We start from the raw sequence: 24,944 nt of genomic DNA, 5'->3' as shown, positions 1-24,944 counted from the left end.
GTCAACTCTTGACACCACCAATATGTTTCTATGGTAGAACTATTAACCGCAATTTATGTAAAAGGCTATTTGTTAGTACAGGTTTCTTTTATTCCTGTAGAGAAACTGAAATTGTTATGTGTGTGACATATTTTTAATATTGTTATTTAACTCTTTTAATTACGATTATGAACAACACAATACAAATGTCTATGATTTATAGTACATACTACTCTAGCAAAAATGACAGGTCTAAATAATTACATTAAATTATTGATTTAATCATTTTTACAGTGGTTTATTTGGAAAACCATGTCTGGTAATAAATTCATTTCATTTTTGCCTTGCAAAAGTTTAATAAATATCAGTAGCCTAATAATAATAACTTATGCAAATTGTTTGCATTTACAAATATATAAGCCTTAATGTACAGGGTAATTATAAATGATTCATTGGGTTTGAAAGGGCTGTATTAGAAAATATATAACACATACAATAAAGAACGATCCATGGAAATAAACAGAAACTGTCCGAGTTTCAGCCATACTTTCACAAATGTTCGATGTGGCTTCCTTTCGTCACACAACACACATCTATGCTGTAGTCTAGTTCACTGCACACGCGCTTTAGCATATCCCTCCCTACTAATGGTCATAAATGCAGTTGTAATGCGATCCTGCAGCTCAACCAAAGTTGTTGGTAGTGGAGGCACATACACTGTGTTCTTCACATGCCCCCAAAGGAAAAAAATCACAAACCTTTAGGTCGGGAGATCTAGGAGGCCACGGGCACTAAGTCATCTTCAGCACATCGCCCAATCCAACGGCTTGGGAGTTCTTCGTTCAGGTAGCGACGCACCTCAGTGTGCCAATGGAGCGGTGCCCCATCAAGTTGGAATACGAAGTTATTGGAATCCTCTTTCACTTGTGGAAACAACCACAACACATCGAGGAATGATATACGCATCACAGTGTTCTCTGCCAAGAAAAAGGGACCGTACACCTTTGATTTAGACACTGCAGCAAACACATTCACTTTTGGGGAATCTCGTTCATGTTGCACTGTAGCATGTGGTTGTTCAGTACCCCAGATTTGAACATGCACACTCTATGGTAACAACTTAAAAGCACTTCTTATATTCCAAAACTGCTGCATAGACGCCATTTTGGAAACTAAGTTTGTGCTGCCATCTGTCGGCAGGCACCAAGGTTACAAATATGAGAAATTAAACTTTCAGATGTGTTCTTTTGTTTCATGATTAGCACACGCATATTATTTTAATAGTTTTGGAAATATTTCACTTTAGAACCTGGTGAATCATTTATAATTACCCTGTAGTTACAGATGATGATAATTTTTAGATTGACTCATTTGTTATTTGCATGGAGTAGAACTACTTTCTGTGGGATTTTCCTATTATTCTTCTAGAGAGACTACTTTCTCCTCTGATTTTGCTTGGTGATTTACCAATATAGTTTGTGGCATACTATTTATAAATTCTGTTTTTGTGTCAAGATATGGATGAGTTGGATGAGAAAAGTCATGCATGTGTGCGATGCCTGCAACTGCATATTCGCCTTATACTTGTACTTCAGTGCATAAGAGCTGAAGTTTATGATTTAGTTTATGTGTATGTGCCTGCATACATTTGCAATTATATTTTATCAACACCAGAGGCACTATTGTTAAACTCAGTTTCCTAAGCTTCTTCAAAATTAGGTTTGTGTGATGAAGCTAACAAGAACAGAAGTTGAAACGAAGAATGGTATGAACCACAATAATATTGTCACACTGTTCTGTCCTGTGTACGTATTTATGGTAACATACCAAGCCTAACCTAACCACGAAAGCATTCCGTGCTTAGGTCAGAAGATGAAAGGCACTTGACCAAAAAAGGTGGTGTTTGGTGTAATGAGTGTACCCATGGTAGAGTGCTCAACGTAATGCATAGAAAGCCACAGATCAAAAGTTCAAACCCTGGGCAGTCATGAATATATCATAAATTTCGCCAATTTCATCAGTTATCATTTATTCACCTTGTGCAAATAACCAGGTAGAAAAGTGACGTGAAATATCCAAATTACGAGGGTTCTTTGAATGAAACATAGAGAGGGATTTGGAAAATCACTTTGTTTTGGTCATCATTAGGGGCATGCATATTTCATTTTTGATGAAAACACGAAAGCACAACTGACAATGTTCTGTGCTGTTACCACATAAACTAATGCATGCAGTGTTGCCACCAACCTGCTACCCTGTCAAATATATTACAATGTTGCCAGCTCTGTGTTTCACTCACAAAAACAATGTTTTATCATTAATAGCTACATGCAATATTACTGCCTCCACTGAATTTTGATGATTATAAAGCTGAATGTAACTTTGGTATGGAATACGTATTACGAAAGCATAAATGACTGTAAGAAATATATTCCTGAACCAATTTCCTACATGCATTATTGAAAATAGTGCTTAAACACATAATTGGAGAACTACTGGAAGTAATAGTCTTTTACTTTAAACAGACCAAAAATCATAACTTGACTGTGAAGAAATATGATCCAATAAAAGTTTAATTGAAATCTATGTTGAAAGCTTTCCAAGCGGAAAAAGGTCATTTAATATGATATTTGCAAACATTCAAGCTACGAGCAGCAAAGTTTTTTTGTAACCTTAAATGATAATTTAATAATACCATACTAAAGCATTATTTTCAGAAAAATACTAACAATTAAAAATTAAGTTTAACCTTTTTTTTATTCCCTTTCTTTTCAGTCTCCTGTGTCAAGCATCGAGGAACGCGTAAGTCGATTGGAAAATGACAAAGACTCCCTGAAGATGCAGGTGACTGTTCTGTCTGAGCAAATTGAGATACAAACGGACAAAATTAATGAGTTGGAAAATCTTCTTGATGAAAAGAAGAAACATCTGGAAAGAACGGAAGATCTATTGCAAAGAGTGAGTTTAGTCTTTACAAAATCCTTCGTAAATATAGAGAAGGTGTTTGTGAAAAATCAGAGGATTTTGTTTTTCATTTTGGAAGTCTGAAAACCAGGCTTCAAATCATCATATATATATTTTTCAATAGCGGCCAATACTTATCTGGCATTTTGATTATTCACAGGGTGCACAAAAATGCCATGCCACACTTTTGCAGACTCTAATTTTGGAAGTTATGCAAAATTCAAAGTTTCCATTGATTTTGTACCAATATTATGTGAAAAGATGTGGCTAGGTATTATTTCTACAGGCTTCATGCAAGTCTTGATCACATTCTCGTGCATTTTTGCCACTGGCAAACCTGGTTTTTGATCCAAAATCTCTGTTTTACCTTGGGAAACATGTTTTAGGGCAGTGAACAAAATGGTGTTCATTTCAACCTCGTACATACAGAACGGCACTTGCTGCACCAACCACTTTTGACACTCCACACACATCGACATGGGCCCAAACTGACATTGCTCACTGCTTGATAGCACATGCACAGGGTTATCACATTTTCCTGACAGTGTTGCCACTACTTTATTTACAACCCACTTATATATTGCAGCTTAGTAGTGATGGTAACAATACCACAGAATGGCAAACTGTATAACAGAAGTGCTGCCATCTATCAGGCTGGTATATAATTATTTTCAGCCACAGCCTGTGTTTGAAGATCAGTCGGAAATATCAGTGTTCCTAAAAAAAAACAAATGAGGGTGTCAGGTCGTATTGTTTGTGTAGTAACAATGTAGTTACTTTTGTAAAGATATAGCAATTTTTGAACCATATTCAATATTTATACACTGAACCGAAGGATAATATTTATGGGGTTACAGCATGAAGGGTTTAGGACTTTCAGGAATGATGAAAGGAATCCTGGTCTGGAAAACCCGCTGGCCAAGATTTATAAGGCAAAACGTTTTCATAGGTAGCATGTTCTATACAATCCCTTGGTCTTTTATGCCTTCTAGTATGACTATGGGGGGGGGGGGGGGAACTGAAAGATCACTCTTTGTAGCTTTCATGAATATAGTGTACTTATGTTGCTACATCTCATTTTATCAAGCCAAGATGAATACATGTAGAGCAGTTGTGCAACATGCCATCCCCCAACTTCAATGCATGGCAATAAGCTCGGTTGCATCTGCTCTAACACCCCCTGGACATGTTCTCATAATATCACAGGCAGCAAGGGTTTGTGTTAGGAGTTTGTATTCATTATGTACGTGTGCATCTTGTATACAACACTTTTTACTGACACCTCAAGAAAATATCAAGTGGGTTCATATCAGTTGAATTTGCTGACCGAAGAACAGGACTTTCTCTCCCTATTCATCATTTAGGGAAAGTGTAATTAAGATATTCACAAGCACCAGCATTGATGGATAACAAGTGGGACATGTTTCTATAACTCTGAGAATCTCTCGGAAATGTGCTATACACTACTGGAGCATTTGGGAGAGTTTATCTTCTTCTTCCGTTTGTGTCGTACCGTTACACACTTGTGGAGTTGCCTTCCTTTCTCCCCACAATGTTTTTGTTTTATAATTCTGTACCTCATCTCATATTAATGCTTTTGTCCCCTTTCCATCATCCTTGAAAGTTTGAAACATTGCCATGGAAATCTCCTGTATGTTACGTGTTGGAACTGTACTTTACACTGAATATATATTTCATATGGCTCGCAAAGGATGAGCAGACTTTTTATGCAATTTAAAAAATTGAATTTAAAGTCCTCAGTGCTCAAATGAGTTTCCATAATATTATATACCAGTAACTTACTTTGCAATATTTTTTTAGAAAAAAACACAACTTAACTCCTAAAGTATTATTTATCTTTAAATAATCTGATACAAACTTAGTTGTATTTCTTTAACACAAGACATTTTTAAATCAAACTTCCTACAAAAAAATAAAAATGAATCGAAATCAACAACCTTAAAATTATTGACATTTATACAGCATTCTTAATCTCAATAGCTCCATCTTAATTTATGAACATACGTAAAATAGGAAGACTGTGAATACTTGTATTTTTTTTAGTATAGATGACAGTCTCAGTGTACATTGTTATATCACTTGGAATCACTACTGGACACTAGTAAATATTAATTATAGTGATTAAAATTTATGTATTTTGAAAATTTAGCAAGAACCTTTTTACATCTTTGGATAAACTAGTTTTTAGTGTGTAGTTGGAAATGATGCGAAAACATTTCCCAATCTGTCATTAAGTCACTTTTGCAGGAAATGTTGACAAGATCCTCTCTTGAAACACAGAAGTTGGAGCTGATGTCGGAAATCTCAGAACTCAACCTTCAGCATGCAGCTTTCGAAAGGGAAAACATGGAGCTTCGTGAACGGCTCAAGAAGTCTGAAACAAACATTGCCAGTATTATTGGTCAGGTATGTTGAGTACTTATAATACACTCTGCGGCAAAAAAGAATCGCCCAACCCCCCCCCCCCCCCCAGTAATAAAGTGTAAAAAATTTATTTGAAGCAGTATTTTTTCATTTGTGGATTTATTTCAACAATGTAATATTTACAACAGTTAGTGTGTGATATTTTGAAGTACATACTATGTAGATGAAGGATGGAGTTCTTACATTTTCCTACATTTTTGCACATTATTATTATTATTGTGACCCAAATTACGTTAATTCTTTGTTATTATATTTCATATTGCAAATGTAGAGTATATTACATTTTTCAAGAAATAACTAAACAATAATGGAAGGCAATAAAGGCCATAAAGCTTAACAATTTAATCAACTAACCGATTTCTTTGTTAATTTCTACATTATTACCTTCATTGTTAGAGTAAGTAAAATATCAGAAAATGTTAAAATTATGTACAGTATATACAATTGTCAAAATATTTTTTTAAAAAAATAAAACATACTGCTTGAAAAGAATATTAGATTTTATCACAAGGGGGTGATTCTTTTTTGCCGCAGAATGTTCCAAATTTGTGCATTTTTTAAGAAAGTAATTTGTAACATAATATTTACCTCCAATTGTTATGGAGAATCATCGAAAAACCAGACATCTAAAACTGGTACATCTATAACATGGAAATTGAAGTTTTTCTCATTTTAGAACTCATTTCTTCTTCTTAATTCACTAGCCGTAATTAATATGTAAGATACGTCCAGAAAGTAATACCCATTTGGTAATCAAAAAGAACGAAAAAGTTAGTTGAAGAAAAACTTTTTTACTCTGAAAGTACATACATACCTTGAGTTCTGTGTCTACATAGGCACCCACAGCATTGAGGTACTTATCATACCGAAAAACAAGTTTTTGTATATCCTCGTCATACACTTCTGCCGCCAGTCCATTGGCAGAAGGGTACACAAGTTTCATCCAAGATTGCCTGGTATGAGTCAGTTATGTGTGAGATTTTGCATCATGGTTGTGGTTGTGTACATTTTTCTGTGGGCAGTCAAGATGAACCATAAAGTCGAAAATCCTGCCAAGTTTGAAGTGAGAGCTGTCATTCAGTTGTTGCACGCTAAAAAAAACTTGACCTGAAATTCATCATCAAATCATTGAGGTTTATTGTGAAGAATGATGAACAAATCAAGAGCGAGATGATGCTAACTGCATTTCACAATGTACTGACGGCAAAAGTGCATGACGAGGGTATAGAAAAACTTTTTCTCCCACTATTATAAATGCCTCAATCCCATGGATACCTATATAGAAAAATAGCTGAAGGTATGTTCTGTTCAACTACCTTTTTGTTTTTCATTACCAAACAGGTACTACTTTCTGGACTTGCTTGTATATAATGGAGGTTCCACTGTATATATGTGTATATAGATGTTAAAAACCCTGTATACGTAAATGTTTTGATAATTTTGTGTATACCAACCCTACTTTTTTGTTGATTTGATCAGGTAGATTTGTGTAATGTTCATAATTTCAGCAAAATAAGTTCATATGAATTTCAATTGGGTGTATAAAATAGCTTGTTATTGCATTGATAAGAATTGATGACATCATAAAGACATTTTTTTTTTTTTGAGTCATTGTGTAAAAATTAGTCGTGTTAGCTCTTGTAAGGTCAGTATCCTTTTCAGACTTGTTTGATAAGCAAATGTAATCTCATCATCATTCATTACTACAAAAACTTCGAAAGATATTTTAAAAATAAATCAGATGTGCAATTTTGTTTGATTTAAAAAATTTGCAAAAATTTAAGAATAAATGTAACCAAAACAGTAGAGTTAATTGTAAGGAGAATGTAGATTTTTAAATATAATTATTATGCTTTCTGGTACAGTCACACACAGAAGTGGGTTGAAGTTCATATACAAAGCAGAAAGGAAAAGGGGTCAGCCATCATTCCCTTATATTAGGCTACCTGGCTGATTGTATGCCTTGCTAGGATTTCTATTAGTCTGGATAAGGGAAATTACAAAGAACTGTAGAGAATTCCGTGAAGGTTACTATGACAGAGCACATCTCTCTGGCATTTCATATTTTCTATTTTATTTTTTCTACAGACATTACCTCTGTTTCACAACAAATAATCAAATGAAACAAAAACTAGCTTTTTTGTCATCCGTTAATGTGAAGGTACTAGTTTCTTTGCTGTTAGCTAGCATACAAGAGATTCTCCCAGATAAAAATCCGTATATTACCTCAAGCAGTAGAGGAATATTTTACCTGGTATAAAAGGAATGAAAAGAAGTAGTGATGATGTGCATGAAGTATCATGTAATGAAGTAAAATCTTGATTGTACGCTTTTCAGAGGACCCAGGTGAAAAAATTTAAAATACAGGAAAGTGCAAAAGCCAGAAAAAATTTTATAATATTTTGCACTATTGGGACCATGAAGATTTAATGTATAATTTAAAACTGAGGTTCCACTTTAATTTAAAAAGAAATATATTGAGAAAATGAAAGCAGTCTGAGAGAGAGAGAAGGTGATGATTGAAGATGGATATCCAAAAACAGCATCAAGGGAACACATAATAAGATCAGGGTACAGAATGAATTAAGTACATACAAGGTTGTTTCCAATCTATGGTGATGATTTCAAACTGCACCTACCTTAAGATAAACCATGTTACCACCATCGAGAATGCTCTATTTGCTGACCCTGCATCTTGGCAATTGCCCGACAGTGAAGTTTCCACTGTAGGAGACTGGCACGAAGTGTAGTCATGTCCAGCCTCAACCACTCCTCCTGACAGGCTTTCATAGCCCTTCAATGGTGTCTTCTCTGATACAAGGCTCGTTTCAGTAGGCCAAAGGCTCAAAAGTCCATCGGTGAGGCATCAGGTGACTTCACTGGAATGTGTGTGAAAGGAATGGCATGAATTCCAGTTCCTTCTGCCATTTGTTGGAGGAAGAGGTGGGTTGAGCGAGATGTGTGATTTGACGCCTTGTCTTGATGCACCCACACACGATTCACGATTCTGGTTCCTCCTGTAGAGATAGGGAATGTCATAGCGATTAACGGGTGTCAGGACGTTAGCTGATAATAATCTGAATTGACCTTTGTATTTTTGGCAACACGATGTATGGTCAGCTTGCCATTGTATGAGTATCCAGCAATCATAATGAAACCTGTGACAAAAATTTCCTTACATTCAGTGAACCATCTTTGAAAGTTCCTCGCACCTGTCGATTGATAAAAAATTGCACGTGGCTTGTGATAGTCATCAAGATAAACATATGCCTCGTCCAATGTAACAACGAACTTCCACTTTTCACCTGACAGGTGCTGCTCATAAAGCTTTCGACAGTTGGTGCGACGTTCCTGGATGTGTTTTGGCAATAGCTTATGAATGACGGTGTGCACTGTCTTCAGTGATGTTTGTAGCCAGTTTGCGATACTTCTCTGTGTGGCTGGATTCTCCCTGGTGACCAGCACCCTGACGTTCCGAATTGTAGCTGGTGTGCAGCTAGTGGCAGGGCCAGTTTCTGCCCCACAGGAATCATCCCATGCCTCGCCTTACCTGCCCCTTTCAACACCCGTGATACGTTATTTTTGGACACTGAATCCACGCTCCTTACACAGTTTTATAATGGCACTATAACTGTAGTTTACGTCGGAAAGTGCAGTTATGTACCCCTCCCAATATGCACTGATTTTCGGTGGCATTCTTCCCGATAGGCAATGACCACACCTGTCACACACAGTCAACGGTCCAAGGTGCCCACACGACTGGCAACTTTGTTCTCTTCCCGCTTGGTGGTGCTGTACAAGGTGCGCAATTTCGTCACCATAGATCGGAAACAACCTCTGTAGTTGGAAATACAAGGAAAACTAGTAGGAAAGTTACGGAGGTGAAACACATTTGTAAGCAGAGAAGGAAGAAAATTAATTGAATTGAATAATACAGAGCATGTACCAAATTACATGATAGAATTTCGAAATGTAATGGGTGTAACAGATTTTCAACTGCATTACATATATCAGTGTGCCAGTTTATTGTGTTTTTCATTACTGCCTATAAGGAATTCATGGCTGATTAAAATTCAAAAGATCACTTATTCTATGTTGTTAACAGCAACCCAGTTTTTCTTACAAGTGTACAGGATTGTGGTGGTGATGGAGGACAATGTACTGCATGCGTTGGTAGCAATTTATGTAACCTAGTAGTTTGGTCAAGAGTTATGTTGCACTGGTGGATGTAATGGTTTGTTCTAGGTTTCTGAAGAGAGGAGGAAAATTCGAGACAAGCCTCCGATCGCACCTCGCCCTTCCCCTGGCCCTGCAGCTGTTGCCTCTGCTCCTTTGAGCTCTACTCTCATCTCTGACTCACCATCAGGGAAGGGTGGTCAGGTAAACCTATTTTTATCCATAGTCATTCTCAAGATACAAATGTAACAGCATGGTTTATGCACCTTATCAGAAGCATGTAAAATCCCTGATGAGTTTCACAACACAATATTTTGCATATTTGAAAGATTAACCTTTATCAGTGTTAAGTGTGGATAATATTTGAATTGTGTTGCAATTGTTTGTAAATGTGTTTATGTATAAAAATGTAAGTTCAGACATGTTCGAAATTGGTCTGTAAGTTGAGTATTAATTTTTTATTATCCTCTTGATGATATTTATTCTATGATGAACCTATGTGCATGCATAAATTAACTACTGTGTACATACACGACAATCAGGGCAACCAAAATAACAGATTCAAAATTCTTGACTTTCTCTGGGCCTTTTTTTTTTCTTCATTTTTCTTAACCTTTATTTATTTGATAACTTGTTAAGTAAAGTTGAAATTAGAAATTTAAAAAAAAAAAAAATATTTAATGAAAAACTGCTACTAAAAAGCCGGTTAAGATGAAACTGAAGCTGTACTTTAACAAGAGAGACTTGTTCCCTTCCATGTAGTATACTTTGGACTGCATTTGGCAGACTAGCGAAACTGCCATCTTGACTCGCAGCCTGTATAATCTTCTGTTGGGCTCTTGGTGTCATCCCTTTGTATTTATAATTGTCTCTTCAACCATCTCATCTCATCACTATTCATCCTCATCTTTGTGATTAGCCAAAAGGACCAGAAAACGAAGTAAAATAAACTAAATCAATTATTGTGAAGACAAAAATTCTTGACCACAAGTATGATTTCTTCAGTTTTTTATAACTTCTTGATCTACTTGTTGATTTTTTTTTATTTTTTTTTTTACTTTTTTGGTAGGCTGATAGACATCGTGTTCAGTGCTGTCCGTTGATACAGGCTTATTGAAGTATCAGTAGAATTGCCGATAATATTACCAATCCAATATATCTTGAATAGAGCAAAATTCTCTCACTTTTTTTTTAAGTGAATATAAATGTATGCCCTGCCCTGCCTTTGTCAAGTAAATGTTTAAGTACAGCGGAATCTTGATTCTAAATTCTGGAAGGGACAAAGTTACCTCTCAGATGGCGTAGTGGTAACATCATCACCTTGCAGTGACGGCGCCAGCCTAAAATAAGTGGGTGGGGGATGGGTTACATATTTCGGAGTAAAATTCTCGGGGGCCTAACTAATATCGGCTAATAGGTAGTTATGTAATACTATGGTATAATTTTACCAGTGACATATGCTTTGCAGTCAGATCCAAAGATAAATCACTGAGATGTTACGTTGCATTTTGTTTCACAGGCACGAATATTTTATGTCAAATAAAATGCAATAATTGCATTGTTTTCTTTTCCTAAGCCATTATCGAGAGGAATAGTATCACATACTTACATTATCACATTCATATGAACAGTAAACAAAATACACCATAAAAATACACTCATTATCACTTCGCTGGATATAGCTATGTATAAATACTACATGTAACACACTTTCTATGTAAAGAATGTGAGTACTTTTTTGTTCAAATAAGAAAATAACCACAGCAAGAAACTACGATAAGGTACGTCTGTTTTTATGAGCAGCTACATCCAAAGATTTTGCAAGCTCATTCTCAAAGGACAGAATAGATATAGCATTCAACCTCTCATTACCATTTTGATTATGAAGGCAACACTTGATTTGCCGTAAGCAGTCGTTGATGGGGGTGTGCACATTTCAGTAACACAAAGCTTATAAAGTTTGTAAAAGGGAATTTTAAATATTTCAACCATTGCAAGCAGCTGCTGAAGGGTGTTTATTTGATTTCCTTTCTGACTCAGTGTGCCATAACTCTAAACTGTTCAAATTACAACAGGAGGGAGCGACGAAAGATTGTAACTTTTCGTGCATCAGAAAAGCGGCACTAACTTAATAAAGTAGGCATCAAACCACACTTGAATAGAAAGTATGTTAATGATGCCATTTTCTCTGCCATGATGAAGTATCTTAGATTTTCTTGTTCAACGCTTGAAATTCAGAACTTAGGGCTAAAAATGGGAAGGATGTCAAAATGCCGTCCACTTATGAGGTGCCACTCACAAGGAACAAGAATATTTTTACAACAAATTCACTTCCACTAGGAGACAAATATTAGGGTAAATCAAAAAGTAAAGGCAATTTTCACATAACATCTTTATTTCCACACAAGAAGAAAAACACCTGCACGGCAATGCACTTTTGGTATCGTGCAATCAACTTCTGTATCCCGTTGGCGAAGAAGGTTTTTAATTGGTCACGAAGTCACTTCTGCACTGCCTGCTGGACCTTGTCATCTGACCTGAACGGACGACCACGCTGCTTTAAAGCTGTCCATCCACTCATACACCTTTCGTTGAGTCACAGTGCTTGCTCCATACTGCGCTAACAGCCGACAGTGGATGTCTGGCGGTGTGACTCCCTCCGACCACAGAAAGTGCACTACGGCACGCTGTTCCTCGATGGTGCATTCGTAGAGTGGTGCATCCATACGTGTGACCTCCACTGGGATCGAACCTGGGACCCCTTGATATCAAGGCAGCAATTCTATCGCTAGACTATGGGGGCTGGGAGGCCAATTTTAATATTTCCAATGTTTTAGCATTTAGGAATTGGGTAGTTTGTGTACTCTTTCATTCTTTAACTTTGTATTTCTTCCTCTCGAATATTTCAGTGATAAGGATAGAAAGGCTTGTGTTGCTGCTGCCATAAACCATTGGGTAATAATGATGAAACCAATGAGATAACATTTCTAACTCTCATGCAATTGTCGGTACTCCAATGAGGAACTAAGAAACAGAAAGGAAACATAGCGCTTCTTTAGATTTTGAACGTCGTCCTACTTATAAAAATTCATTTGTCACACCTGTTAGACCGATTCCGAAATATAGTGATACGATTTACAGAGGCTGCCAACAACAATCAAAGAACAATCTCACAGCCACTGAATGCATCCATCTTCCAGGCAGGCAGATGATTTCATAGCAAGTTTGGCAAATTACTTAGTATGGAATGACCAGTGGCCCACTGATTTCAGAACACCTTGTAATAAAGTAATTGCGATCTAACTGAATAGAAAATGTACTTGAACCAATCGAAGTTTCATAATGGAAAATATAAATTTTACTTTTTAATTTTTTTGGTTGAAATGTGTGTACTGTACTACAAAAATCAAGGGGGCTACCGGGGGGGCTGAGGCCTGCCCAAGCCCCCCTGTAGCGCCGTCCCTGTCACCTTGCCATCATCAAGTGGTACTAGGTTTGACACCCGGTGCAGGCACATAGTGGTTCCAGTCCCACTTTAAACTGAAGGTCCAGTTCCGATTAGCATATGTGTGCATAAAGTGGACTTAAAACAGAAACTCAAATTCAACTAAGGGGAGTAAGGTAAAAAAAAAACTAAAAAAACTTAAAATGTGGAAAAATTGTATTATATTTTGCTTAATTGGAACTATGAAAATTGGATTATAATGCAGGAAAATGTAAAATTCAGGAACATTAAAAAAATCGGTGTTACACTTTATGCAGTTTCTCACATGATATGAAGTGTGCAGGCCCAAGTGCTGACACAACCTGCAATTTTAATTAATTCAATCATTCAAAACAAAAACATTGTATTCACCTGGGTACATACATTAAAGAGGTGAATGAATCATTCCGATTCTTCATGAAACATTTACCATTTTGTATTGATATTAGTACAAATTTCGTCTACACTTATTTGTAACGACAACAAGAAGATATGTTCCAAACTCTCCTTAAGGGGAAGAGTGACAATTTCGCACCAGTTGTGCATTTATTTCAATATCGTCGGAACGGGCACTGCTACTAAAAAAAACCTTGGCTATACAAGAGAATATGAATATCTCTCCATGCTGCAAGTGGAAGTGGTTTTTTAAGGTGATTATTGAGCTAGACACGATGTTTGAAAAATATGACCAATAAGTAAATATTTACAGAATATCATGTATTCCTTATGGGAAATCTACTTCAATTCCAAGTTACGGCTAATCAAATTGGAGTTTCGACTTTTCCTACGACTAAGACATTGGTTAAACATGTCCTTTTTCCATCAATGTACTTTTCTATGTCATTGGATGTTTGATATTCCCGAGAGAACGAATGAAATAATGCTCCCATTAGCGTAATTCATTTCTCCTTACCTCCTATGGCCATCCTGGCAGTGTTGCCAAACATAATGTGCATAAAAGAGCTAAGTTTTACCTTAAATGGAGCTAAAATTGACTTTCAAGGAGCTAGATTAAAGAGTACTTCAAAGTGATGACAATTTATCCTTAGTTTTCACCATCTAGATCTGGAGGTATCACCCATCTCAATAATCCACTGATGGATGGTTGTATGAAATCTAAAATATAGGATTCCCAGATAACAACATTATCATCTTCACCTCACCTTGTGCGATATAAAAGTAGCTGGGGAGTAAGAGGGTATGGTGTGACGCAGCCAATATAATGATATCACGTCACGTGCAAAATGTATACTCATGACAAAATTTAGTCTATGTGTTCCATAGTCAGTGATGGCATCATAGTGGGGCAAGGGGCAGGTGCCACAGTTCACAGCCAAACAAGTGCAGGAAAGAGCCAGATCTGGCTCTATAAGAGCTAAGTTGGCAACACTGCTCCCCAGCTGCCTCAGAGAGAAGCACCTCAGGGAAATTGTCACTCTTCTCCTTAATGCACTATTGGATGTTTGCCCTGTCTCAGCAAAGATTTTCTTGCCACTACAGTATTACGAATTCTAAAAATGTGCGTATGTTGAGAGTGGTTGCTCGTATGTTTTGTTTTTGCCATTACCAAGATATTTCTAATTGAAAGTATGCTTATGGCATCTTGAAACGATTTCAAATATCCAAGCAACCAAGAAGACAAGCTGTGTGAAAGATTTATTTGATAGCTCTAGAACAGGGGTCTTCAACTCAACAGGCAGTGCGGGCCATATTAACAATTTCAATGACACTCATGGGCCACGAAGCTACACTACGATATTGAGAACTGTAAGATGCTACCATCTACTTAAACCCGTTTTTATGTTAAGTACTTAATTTTTCAAACGGACCACGGCAAGGACTTTGCAGGCCACAGGTTGAAGACCCATGCTCTAGAAGGTGTTGTAAACTAATGTTGCAATATCGTAGCACTGAAAGTTTGCATCCAATAATGTTCTATCTGTTGGGAAAACTAAAAATCATACCACAGAAGAAACATTACTTTATGATGTGTAAATTGATTCCTCACAAGTACAGTACATTTCTGTTTTTTGAACTAGTGTCTTTCACATTTTGTATTTAGAAATGAAATTGTTTTTATGTTTATAGTTTGATTTTTGTTTTATTTAAGTTTGTTGGGGGCATTTCCCCATCTCCAAGTCCAGTTTCATCAGTATCTGGAGGTAGTCCTCGCAGAGTGATATACCACGACAGCACGGACGACTTCCGAGATATTCCTCCACCTCGGGTATGTTATGTTCTGTTTTTGATTTACCATTGTCGTTTTGAAATAACTACCTTTTGTAACATTTGACAAAGTGTAAAGTTAGCAGCAAATTTTGAACTATTTTGTAATTTCATGTTAAAGTTGGTGCTGAAGACTTGATATTTGAGGCATGAGATGCTTCAGTTAAAAGTCACATTTTATCATATTTATCAGTATTTGTTATTGAAAGTCTCAGTAATATGTCAAAATATTCAGTGATAATTTACTGCTACATGCAAAATAATCTAACATGGTTATTTTTAGTCGTTTTTATTGATTTTATCTGCGATGTTTCGTTCTGGTTTCCCAGATCTTTCTCAAGCTACACTAAGATATACATACAAAAACACAACCTCACATGGCTAGTCCCTCTAGCTATGGGGAACCCCTTATCATGTGTGTTAGCCAATATATGTATACGTTGGATAGAGAAGAGAGCATTGGAAACCTTGAAAAATGAGGTGATACTGTTCAAGAGATATGTGGATGATCTGATCTTCGTAGCAAGAAATGTTTAGATTATTGAATGAAGGTCATGAAAGAATAAAGTATACGAAAGAAGAAATGGACAATGGAACTACCTGGATATATCCATTGAAGTGAAAGGGAAAGGAATTGAAACCGGAGTGTACCATAAAAAGTTAGCGGGGGTAAAGTATATCCACAAGGAATCGGCACATGAAAGCAGAACCAAAGACAACATTTGGGAGAATTTTTGTACGCAGAGCAACAAGATTATGCAACAATAAAGCAAGCTATGACAGAGAAGTGAAGTGGAAGTGGCAGCACAGGAAAATGGATTCAAAGCAGGGGATATAATTCACATCATAAGAAGAACAGAGAAGAAAATGAAAGAAAGAGACAAACAATAAAGAAAAAGAAGAAGAGTGTACAGGAAGAGAAGCATGTGAGTGTTCCATTCAGAAGAAAGATGGAGAAAAAGATAAGAAACATCTATGCAAAGTATGAACTAAGAGCAGCTTTCAAACCACCAAAGAGCATTGAGAAATGTTTTAATGAGTACAAAGGAGAGAAGGAGAATGATGAATTGGCAACGGCAGGGGTATATGAAGTAGAATGTGGCGGATATACAAGCAAGTACATAGGAGAGACAGGGAGAAGCATCAACGAAAGAATTAAAGAACATAGGAGAAACATTAAAGAGAAAGATCCAAGAACAGCATTGAGTGAACATATGTTGACAAATGGGCACAAGATTAAGAAAGTAAAAATGAAGGAGAAGAGGGAAGTGGCAGAGACAAAGCACATATTCATAACAGGGGAGAAAAAATTAACAAAAACGAAGGGGAAATTGGAATAAAATGGGTAGAACTGCTAAAAAAGCATGTGAACAGCAAGTTGGTTAAGTTTCCAGAGCCACCTTCAATTTTCTGCACAAAAATGGAAGATTTCACCTTACCAGATCAGTTCAGGGAAAAAGGGAAGGTCAGTGCCACCAGAAGGAGATGGGGAGGGAAGACAAGAAGAGTAGATTACAGGATGGAGGGGAGGGGGAGAAACAGCCAGCCATAACACCTGCAAGGTGGAAAAAACAGTTTTACCTAGGAGGAAATAAGGACATTAATTCCTTAGAAGTGTAGAGTAACTAGCCATGTGAGGTTGTGTTGCTGTATGTGTAGCTTGAAAAAGTTCTTGGAAACCACAACGAAACGTCGCAGATAAAATCAAATAAAAACCACTAAAATAACTGTGTTAGATTATTTTGCATGTACAAAAAGTGGTTATGCGAACCTTCAAGAAGAACATTGATATTACTGCTACATATTGTGTTTGTGCAGCAAGTTTTTTTTTGGATGTTTTTGTGTGCTTTGGATCATGGCTACAAAAGTGCAATCGAACAACATTTTAGTCAGTATCTGTTAAATAAATCATTGAATTGCAAATGTATTCTTGAATGTGTGATCTTGTTAAATTGCAATCTTGTACTATGGGCAATTTGCAAATGAAATGTTGTGCATGTCTGTTTATCATGCATGGATTAGTTATTAATGATGTTGTGAAATATAATTTTCTTAGAATGTGAAATTATTTTATAATTCCATTGTCGTTGTTATTTAATTTTAAATGTTAATTAAATCAAAAGAGAGATGCCACATGTCCTCTTACTAAATAATACTTACCCATAGATCAGAAGTGTATGAAAAATATATAATAACAAAAGTTTTATACATGATAAAGAAAGAAACAAACAAACAAAACATTCCAACGCAAAGTGTAAGACATTATTTCTTGTCAATATACATACATGTTAACAAACTAAGGCCATGGATGTTCCCAAGGTAAAATATTCCGGAGGTAAAATAGTCCCCCGTTCGGATCTCCGGGTGGGGACTACTTTGGGAGGTCCCTGGACTAAGGATAAGATCTACGTTAGGAATAAGAAAAATATTAAATTAGGCACCTGGAATGTTCTGAGCCTTTACCGGCCTGGGGCATTTCAGTGTACAGTTAATGAGATAGTCAAGTATAAATTAGATGTAGTAGCTGTCCAGGAAGTTAGGTGGCCAGGAGAAGGGAATTGTAAAACTAAAAATTATACTTTTTTCTATGGTGGTACTGAAAATCATAATTTTGGAACAGGCTTTTTCATAAATAATAGAATTATCTCGGCTCTTAACACAGTAGAATTTATTAATGATAGGATATCATATGCAGTTTTACAGGGTAGGTGGTGTAAAATTATTTTAATAAACATACATGCACCAACGGAAGATAAAGATGATAATACTAAAGATGATTTTTATACAGAGTTAGAACAGGTCTTTGATAAATTTTCTCAGTATGATATGAAAATTCTGTTAGGTGACTGTAATGCACAGATTGGCAAAGAAGAGACATTTAAACCCACGATTGGTAAAGAAAGTCTTCATGAATTAAGTAATGATAATGGGATAAGATTGATTACTTTTGCAACCTCAAAGAATTTAATTGTGAAAAGTACCACTTTTAAACATAAAGATATCCATAAATATACCTGGTCTTCTCCAGATGGTAAAACTCATAATCAGATAGATCATATTCTCATTGATAAGAGAAGGCATACTAGTATAATTGACGTTCGTACACATAGAGGTGCTGACTGTGCCAGTGACCATTATTTAGTAATTGCTAAATTACGAGAAAGACTCTCAGTGATAAATCATAAGCAACAAAATCTAAAAGTTCTAAAATTTGATACAGGAAAGTTTACTGATGAAAGAATTAAGAAAGATTACCAAATTAAACTGTCAAATAGATTTGATGTTTTGCAGGATTTAAATGATGATGAAAATATAAATGAAACGGACGTAAATAAGAATTGGGAGCACATATGTAATGCAATAGAATCAGCAGCTAAAGAAAGTATAGGATACCATAAACCGAGAAAAAGTAAGCCATGGTTTGATAATGAATGTCATAATCTAATAGAAATAAGAAATCAGGCTAGACTTAGGTGGTTAAATAACTCTGATGATACAAATCTAAACAATTATAATAGAATAAAGCGAGAAGTTAACCGCACGTTTAGAAGTAAAAAAAGAGATTACTTGAAAAGCAAAATTAACGAAATTGAAACAAACAGCAAAAATAAAAATATCAGAGATTTATATAAAGGTGTAAATGAGTTTAGAAAGGGGTGGCAACCTAAAGTAAACTTGATAAAAGATAAAGACGGTGATTTTCTATCTGACCCAAGCGATATTCTAAATAGATGGAAGAACTACTTTAATGACCTTTTAAATGTCCATGTAGGAGATAAATCAGAAGTGAATGAAGTACACACAGCAGAACCTTTAGTCCCAGAACCTAACTTGACTGAAGTTAAAGATGCTATTAAAAGGCTAAAGCATAACAAAGCACCTGGCATTGATTTAATACAAGCTGAGTTAATTAAATATGGTGGAAATTCATTAATTTGTCAAATTCATAAATTAATTTGTTTAATATGGAATAAAGAAGAAATCCCTCAACAGTGGAAAGAATCCATAATTGTTCCTGTGTTTAAAAAAGGTGATAAAATGAACTGCAATAATTACCATGGAATTTCTCTACTCTCAACAACATATAAAATATTATCTAACATTCTTTTAACAAGACTAACCCCATATGCTATTGAAATTATAGGTGATTATCAATGTGGATTTAAACGCAACAGATCAAATTTTTCACATCAGACAGACACTTGAAAAAAAGTGGGAATATAATCAAAATGTCCATCAGCTATTCATTGATTTCAAAAAAGCATATGATTCGGTCAAAAGAGATAAATTATATAATATATTAGTAGAGTTTGGAATACCTAAGAAGCTTGTTAGTATGATAAAAATATGCACCAGTGAAACAGAAAGTAAAATTCGTGTGGGTATTAATATGTCTGACAAATTTACAATTCATGATGGGTTAAAACAAGGAGATGCATTATCTCCATTGCTCTTTAATTTTGCCTTAGAATATGCTGTTAGGAAGGTAAACGAAACTAAAGAAGGACTAAAATTAAATGGTGTGACTCAGTTGTTAGCATATGCAGATGATGTAGACTTACTGGGGGATGATGTGAATACAATTAAGAATAATGCTAAAATATTTTTCAAAACTGCTAAAGAGATAGGTTTGGAAGTTATCAAAGAGAAAACTAAATATATGCTTACAGGCCGAAACCAAGTGTTAGGTAATAATCAAAATCTAATTATTGATAACAACTCGTTTGAAACAGTTTCCAAATTCAAATACTTAGGAGTAATATTAACAAATGAAAATTATATTAAAGAGGAAATATAAAGTAGGCTTAATTCAGGAAATGCATGTTACTTCTCTCTTCATAAACTTTTGTCTTCTCGTTTAATATCTAAGAATCTAAAAGTTAAAATATACAAAACAGTAATTTTGCCTGTAGTATTATATGGGTGTGAAACTTGGTCCCTTACATTGAAAGAGGAACATAAATTGAGAGTATTTGAAAATAGGATCCTTAGGAAAATATTTGGACCTAAAAGGGATGAGGAGACAGGTGAGTGGAGAAGGTTACATAATTTAGATCTACATAATTTGTATTCATGTCCAGACATTATTAGAATAATTAAATCAAGAAGACTTAGGTGGGCAGGCCATGTGGCACGAATGGGAGGGGAAAGAGGAGTTTACAGGATTCTTGTTGGGAAACCTGATGGTAAGAGACCAGTAGGAAGGCCAAGACGAAGATGGAGGGACAACGTCGAGATGGACCTAAGGGAAATCGGTAGGGATGGAAAAGAGTACATAGATCTTGCTCAAGATAGGGACAGATGGAAGGCCTGTGTTGCTGCAGCCATGAACCTTCGGGTTTAAGAAGGCTAGAGAGTTAGTTAGTTAGTTAGTTAGTTAACAAACTAAAGGATTAGGTGAATTCTTATCATTGTAAAATGTTTGAAATTATATTATTCTGTGTTGTTTAAATATTCTCTGGTTTTCTTCATATATGTCCATTTTGCCACATGTTATTGTTGTCTGAGAAAATTTACATTGTTACTATCTAATGGAATTTTGATTGCCTCTCGATTTTTATCGTTACTTGATTTTTCTGCCAATAAAGAAATCAGTATTTTGTAGGTATGTCATAATGATCCCATAACAAACAGTGTCAATTTTCCCCTGATATGTACAGTAATTATTAATATTGTAAAGTATACAAATAGTGTGTCTGATATAAGTGAAAAGCTAATTAATATCCTATTTGTATTCTTTTCCAGACACCTCCAGCGAGCTACCGACAGAAAGTTGACCATCACTTTGGAACCCTACCTCGCCACCGTGAAAACTCAGCCGTGAGTTCCCCCGAAATGGACGGTTACCCCACGAACAAGAAGGGGGTGGCATTTGGTAAAGGCCTTTCATTCCTACCTTTCCGTGTGATGGGTATTCGGAGCTGCTCTGCTCCAAATTTAGGTGACGGACCTATATTATAGGCATGTTGTATCCGCAGCTCTGCTTGACTTCTTACATTAGAGCGTTTGACTGTAGCAAACAGGCTTTAAGGAAATTGTAAAGTAGCTTATTAACGGTGAAATAGTACCATCTTGCTTCGTAAAAGACTAATGCAAAACAGTAGGCGTAATTATGCAGCATGTGCAGAAGTAATTTGCACCTATGTCGGTCAAATTCCCACTGAAGATATGGTTTTACTTACTGCATGGGATGCATGCTTAACATTAATACTTATTACAGTGGAACCTTGGTTATAAGTTCTTTAGGGAGTTGCATGTAAAGGCCTTATAATGTGGGAAACCATATCAGGGTAAATTTTATAACTAGGGCTTGATAGTTGATGTCCTAAAATTTTCAAAAAAGTTACCTTAAAATTGTTAAAAAAGTAGTGTAGTTTTTCTAAGTGTCCTAAAAATAAATTTCACTCTTAAAGTGCAAGTTTGATTTTTTTTGCAAATTACAAGAGAGTAGTTTAATAATTTTAAAAAAAACATTTGTAGTTTATGCTACTGAAGCAAAATTAAAAAACAAACAATTAAGTACTAATTTTCTTTATTTTTTTCTGCAAGGTTACATAAAATGCACCACAAGGTTTTCTCTTTCGTAATTTTATCCTCTTTCAGAGTGGCCTTGCATGATACAGTAGTTGGTCAAAATCTGATAATGTGACTAATTTTACTTTTAAAAAAAAAAAAAAAAACATTAAAGAGATTATAGTGGCTGGCAAGGAAGCCTCAAAGTACACTTCACCCAAAGTATTTGTTTGCTGGAGGTAAAATAAATTTACCGCAATCATTTAATCCATTGCTAAAGATTTCAGTGAAAAATAATATTGTGCTTTTCCATTGACCATGTTTTTCAATTAATGATGTACTTGCTGGAAATACTATGTTAGGAAATTTAAATATGTGAGTTATGCTAGCAAATGCATAGATAATTCATGAAACAGTGGAGAAAGAGAAAAAAGAGACCTCAGAAATAATAAAAAAATGCAACAAAAACTGCCAAAAAGAGCAGAACACTGTTTTCGGATTGTAACTAAAGGGAAGCAGGCTACTATCAGATTTAGCATTGTCTTCATTGTAAGAGAAAAAAGATTTTTCATCAACTTTTGAGCCCTATTTGCAACATTTTGTTTTAGGATTAAACTGATACGGGTACTTGAAAATTAGTACAAAGCAAAACAGCCCAGAATGTTTATTAACTTTAGACTATACCATAGTTATTTCCCAGAATTTTGCTTGAAAATATTCCTAATTTAACATGAGATAATCATATATTAACAAAATCCATTTCTCCACACAAAGTTAATGGAAATTATGCATTTTGCATAATTCCCAGGATATATGGACTCTGAAAAGGTATCAGCCGATATTGGTAATTAAATTCCAACACTGGTATCAGCCAATAATGATACATTCGTAATATAAGCTCATCCCTAATGTTTTACTGTGGCCAGAAGGGTAAAATGAAATGTGTAAAGGGAGAAAATGTAAAATCCAGAAACATATAATCAGGGTTCCACTATATTAGGGCTTACAAATTGATGACCTACAATTTTGCAAAAAAATAACGTATAAATTGACTTAAAAAACTAAGAAAAATTACTATAATTGAAAAAATATACAGTCAACTCTCGATTCAACGACCTTTCACAGTTCCCGGGAAAAGGGTCGTTATTTTGAAGGGGTCGTTATTGGAATTTGCACCAATTTGCAGCTTAAAGGGAGCTCAAACGGACGCAAAGATGCCTAGGAGATGGTAACACCATTTATCCTGGTAGTTATACAACCTGTTATGCACAGGATGCGTGTTGTGAGAAGGAAAATAGAACATGAAAAAGTTTTCACAAAAGAGAATTTAAAATAATGTTACTTTATTTCAATTGTGCACAGTCATTGCTTTTCCAGGAAATTCTTACAATTCTAGTTCATGAGAAACCCGTTTGCACTGAGACCAATGGAAAGGAAAACAATCTCTCGCTTATTGCAAGCGAAACTCGAAGAATCTTGACACCAGTCAGACTGGTGCCAGCAAAAGTCGGGAGATAATCGGGCAAAATGAATGTTGGATTTTATACGGGTTTACTGGAGCATTGTCTGTTATAAGATTAACTGGTAAGATTAAATCTCTCGGGAGAAACAACACAACCTCTCTAGGTACCAGACAAAAAATAAAAATAAAGGCAGGGCTGTAATTTTCGTTCTGGTTCGGCTGTGTAAAATACATCGTAAAAAAAAGTCACTTTTCTTTGCTTCAACCAACTTTATTCACCCTCCTTCCCCATTCAAGGGAGCAGTCCAAACTCCTTCCTTGACTTGCATTGTAATCCATAGTGAAAAAGGAAACTCGCAACTTGCGATCTGTTTTCACCCAATGCGTATTCTAGGACAAGTCATTAAACAGCGTGGCAGTCGATAATCATTTGGGTTTGGAATTGAATTTCACTTTATACTGTGTATTTAGTCCCGATTAGCCCATCAGCATAAAATGAACTGAAAACAAGCTTTATGAAACTGCACATTTTCACATATCAAAATGGTAGATCGTTATTTACTCTCACGTTAATCGTTAATGGACGATTTAATGTTGGTTTTAGGAGTATTCTCGATGTCAAACACCCACCCTTCCAAACGTTTTCCCCTTGAATAATGTCTTTTTAATCAGTCTCAGCGACCATTCCTACATTGAACACACTTTTTTTTCCTCCACATGAATGGTTCGGAAGAAAAGGGGATGCAAATTAAATTTACAGATTTGCTTATCAGAAGGGGGAACATGAAGTTATTGTAACTCTTGCTTTCCTTTCTGGAGATCGAATTTTGTTATCGTCAAATCAAAACAGCTTTGAGATTCAAAACAATAACTTTTGCCTTCCCTCTGGATGAGTCATCTCTGTTATCGGCAAGCTAGAGCTTTGCAGACGCTAGACAAAACACTGGCGCCAGCTCCATCATAAAAACAAGGAGACCGGCTGGAAGTAACCAGGTGGCGGAAGAGAAAAGTCCCAGCATTTTAAAGATAACGCAACTGTCCAAGACGGAACATTTAACAGCAGTGCAAAGAAGAAAGAAATGACCCTTGCTTTACATTTTACCATGCAACAGACAATAATACGGGCAATATTTCCTATGCAGACAACAGCATTAAAAAATAATAATAATAAATAAAGAAATAAATAAAAAAAACTGAATTCTGCAATTATCAACATTGCCGTGCACACCACCAGAATGAGCTGGGGAAAGGGGGGAGGGTCACTTTTTTTTTTACTTGTTCTATGGTTTTTGTTCGTTTTCAAGAATATAACTAGAACTGGTTGCCCCATTTTAGACGTCAAAGGAAAGGAAGAGGGGTGGTTTCTTTTCCACCCTCGCCTGTAATCAGCCCGCATCAGCAAGAAAATCCTGGCTGAAACAATCTGCATCGCCCCCCCCCCCCCCCCCCGTTTGCTGACAGGAAAAGAGGGAGAAGTCAGTCGTTTAATGGAACACTTTTTTGGCAGATATTACGACATCGACACAATTAGGAAAACGTATGAAGTGGGAAACGGGAGTTATGATGCACGTAAACTTTTGTGGATGACAACGCATTAAGCGGGTTGACGATCTTTAGTTCACCTATGTGGTTTTGATTATCTCTAACAGTTTCGCTTTTTTATGAAGTGTTGCAGGGAACAAAGAACACGTTTTG

General features: G+C 35.8%; 1 protein-coding gene across 8 annotated transcripts in view; it reads left to right on the top strand.

The window, feature by feature from the left end:
- The window catches only part of Liprin-beta (liprin-beta 1), a 124,834-nt gene that overhangs the window by 56,964 nt on the left and 42,926 nt on the right, over nt 1–24,944 (top strand). For 6 of the 8 annotated variants that reach the window (XR_014442881.1, XM_083134114.1, XM_083134112.1 and 3 more), the window contains 5 exons: nt 2,755–2,937; nt 5,212–5,370; nt 9,634–9,768; nt 15,159–15,275; nt 21,020–21,215. Coding sequence is in view for 7 of the 8 variants with exons in the window: in XM_083134114.1 (XP_082990240.1) it covers nt 2,755–2,937; nt 5,212–5,370; nt 9,634–9,768; nt 15,159–15,275; nt 21,020–21,215 (790 nt within the window). In the remaining variant the exon portion in view is untranslated. The remainder of the gene's footprint in view (nt 1–2,754; nt 2,938–5,211; nt 5,371–9,633; nt 9,769–15,158; nt 15,276–21,019; nt 21,216–24,944) is intronic. The other 2 variants (XM_083134113.1, XM_083134115.1) reach the window with 2 other exon arrangements.

The sequence above is a fragment of the Lepisma saccharinum genome, chromosome 13, assembly GCF_977018435.1.
Source record: "Lepisma saccharinum chromosome 13, izLepSacc3.1, whole genome shotgun sequence".
Taxonomy (NCBI): Eukaryota; Metazoa; Arthropoda; class Insecta; order Zygentoma; family Lepismatidae; genus Lepisma; species Lepisma saccharinum.
The sequence above is the reverse complement of the archived record's forward strand: the minus strand, read 5'-3'. Positions and strand labels throughout refer to the sequence as shown.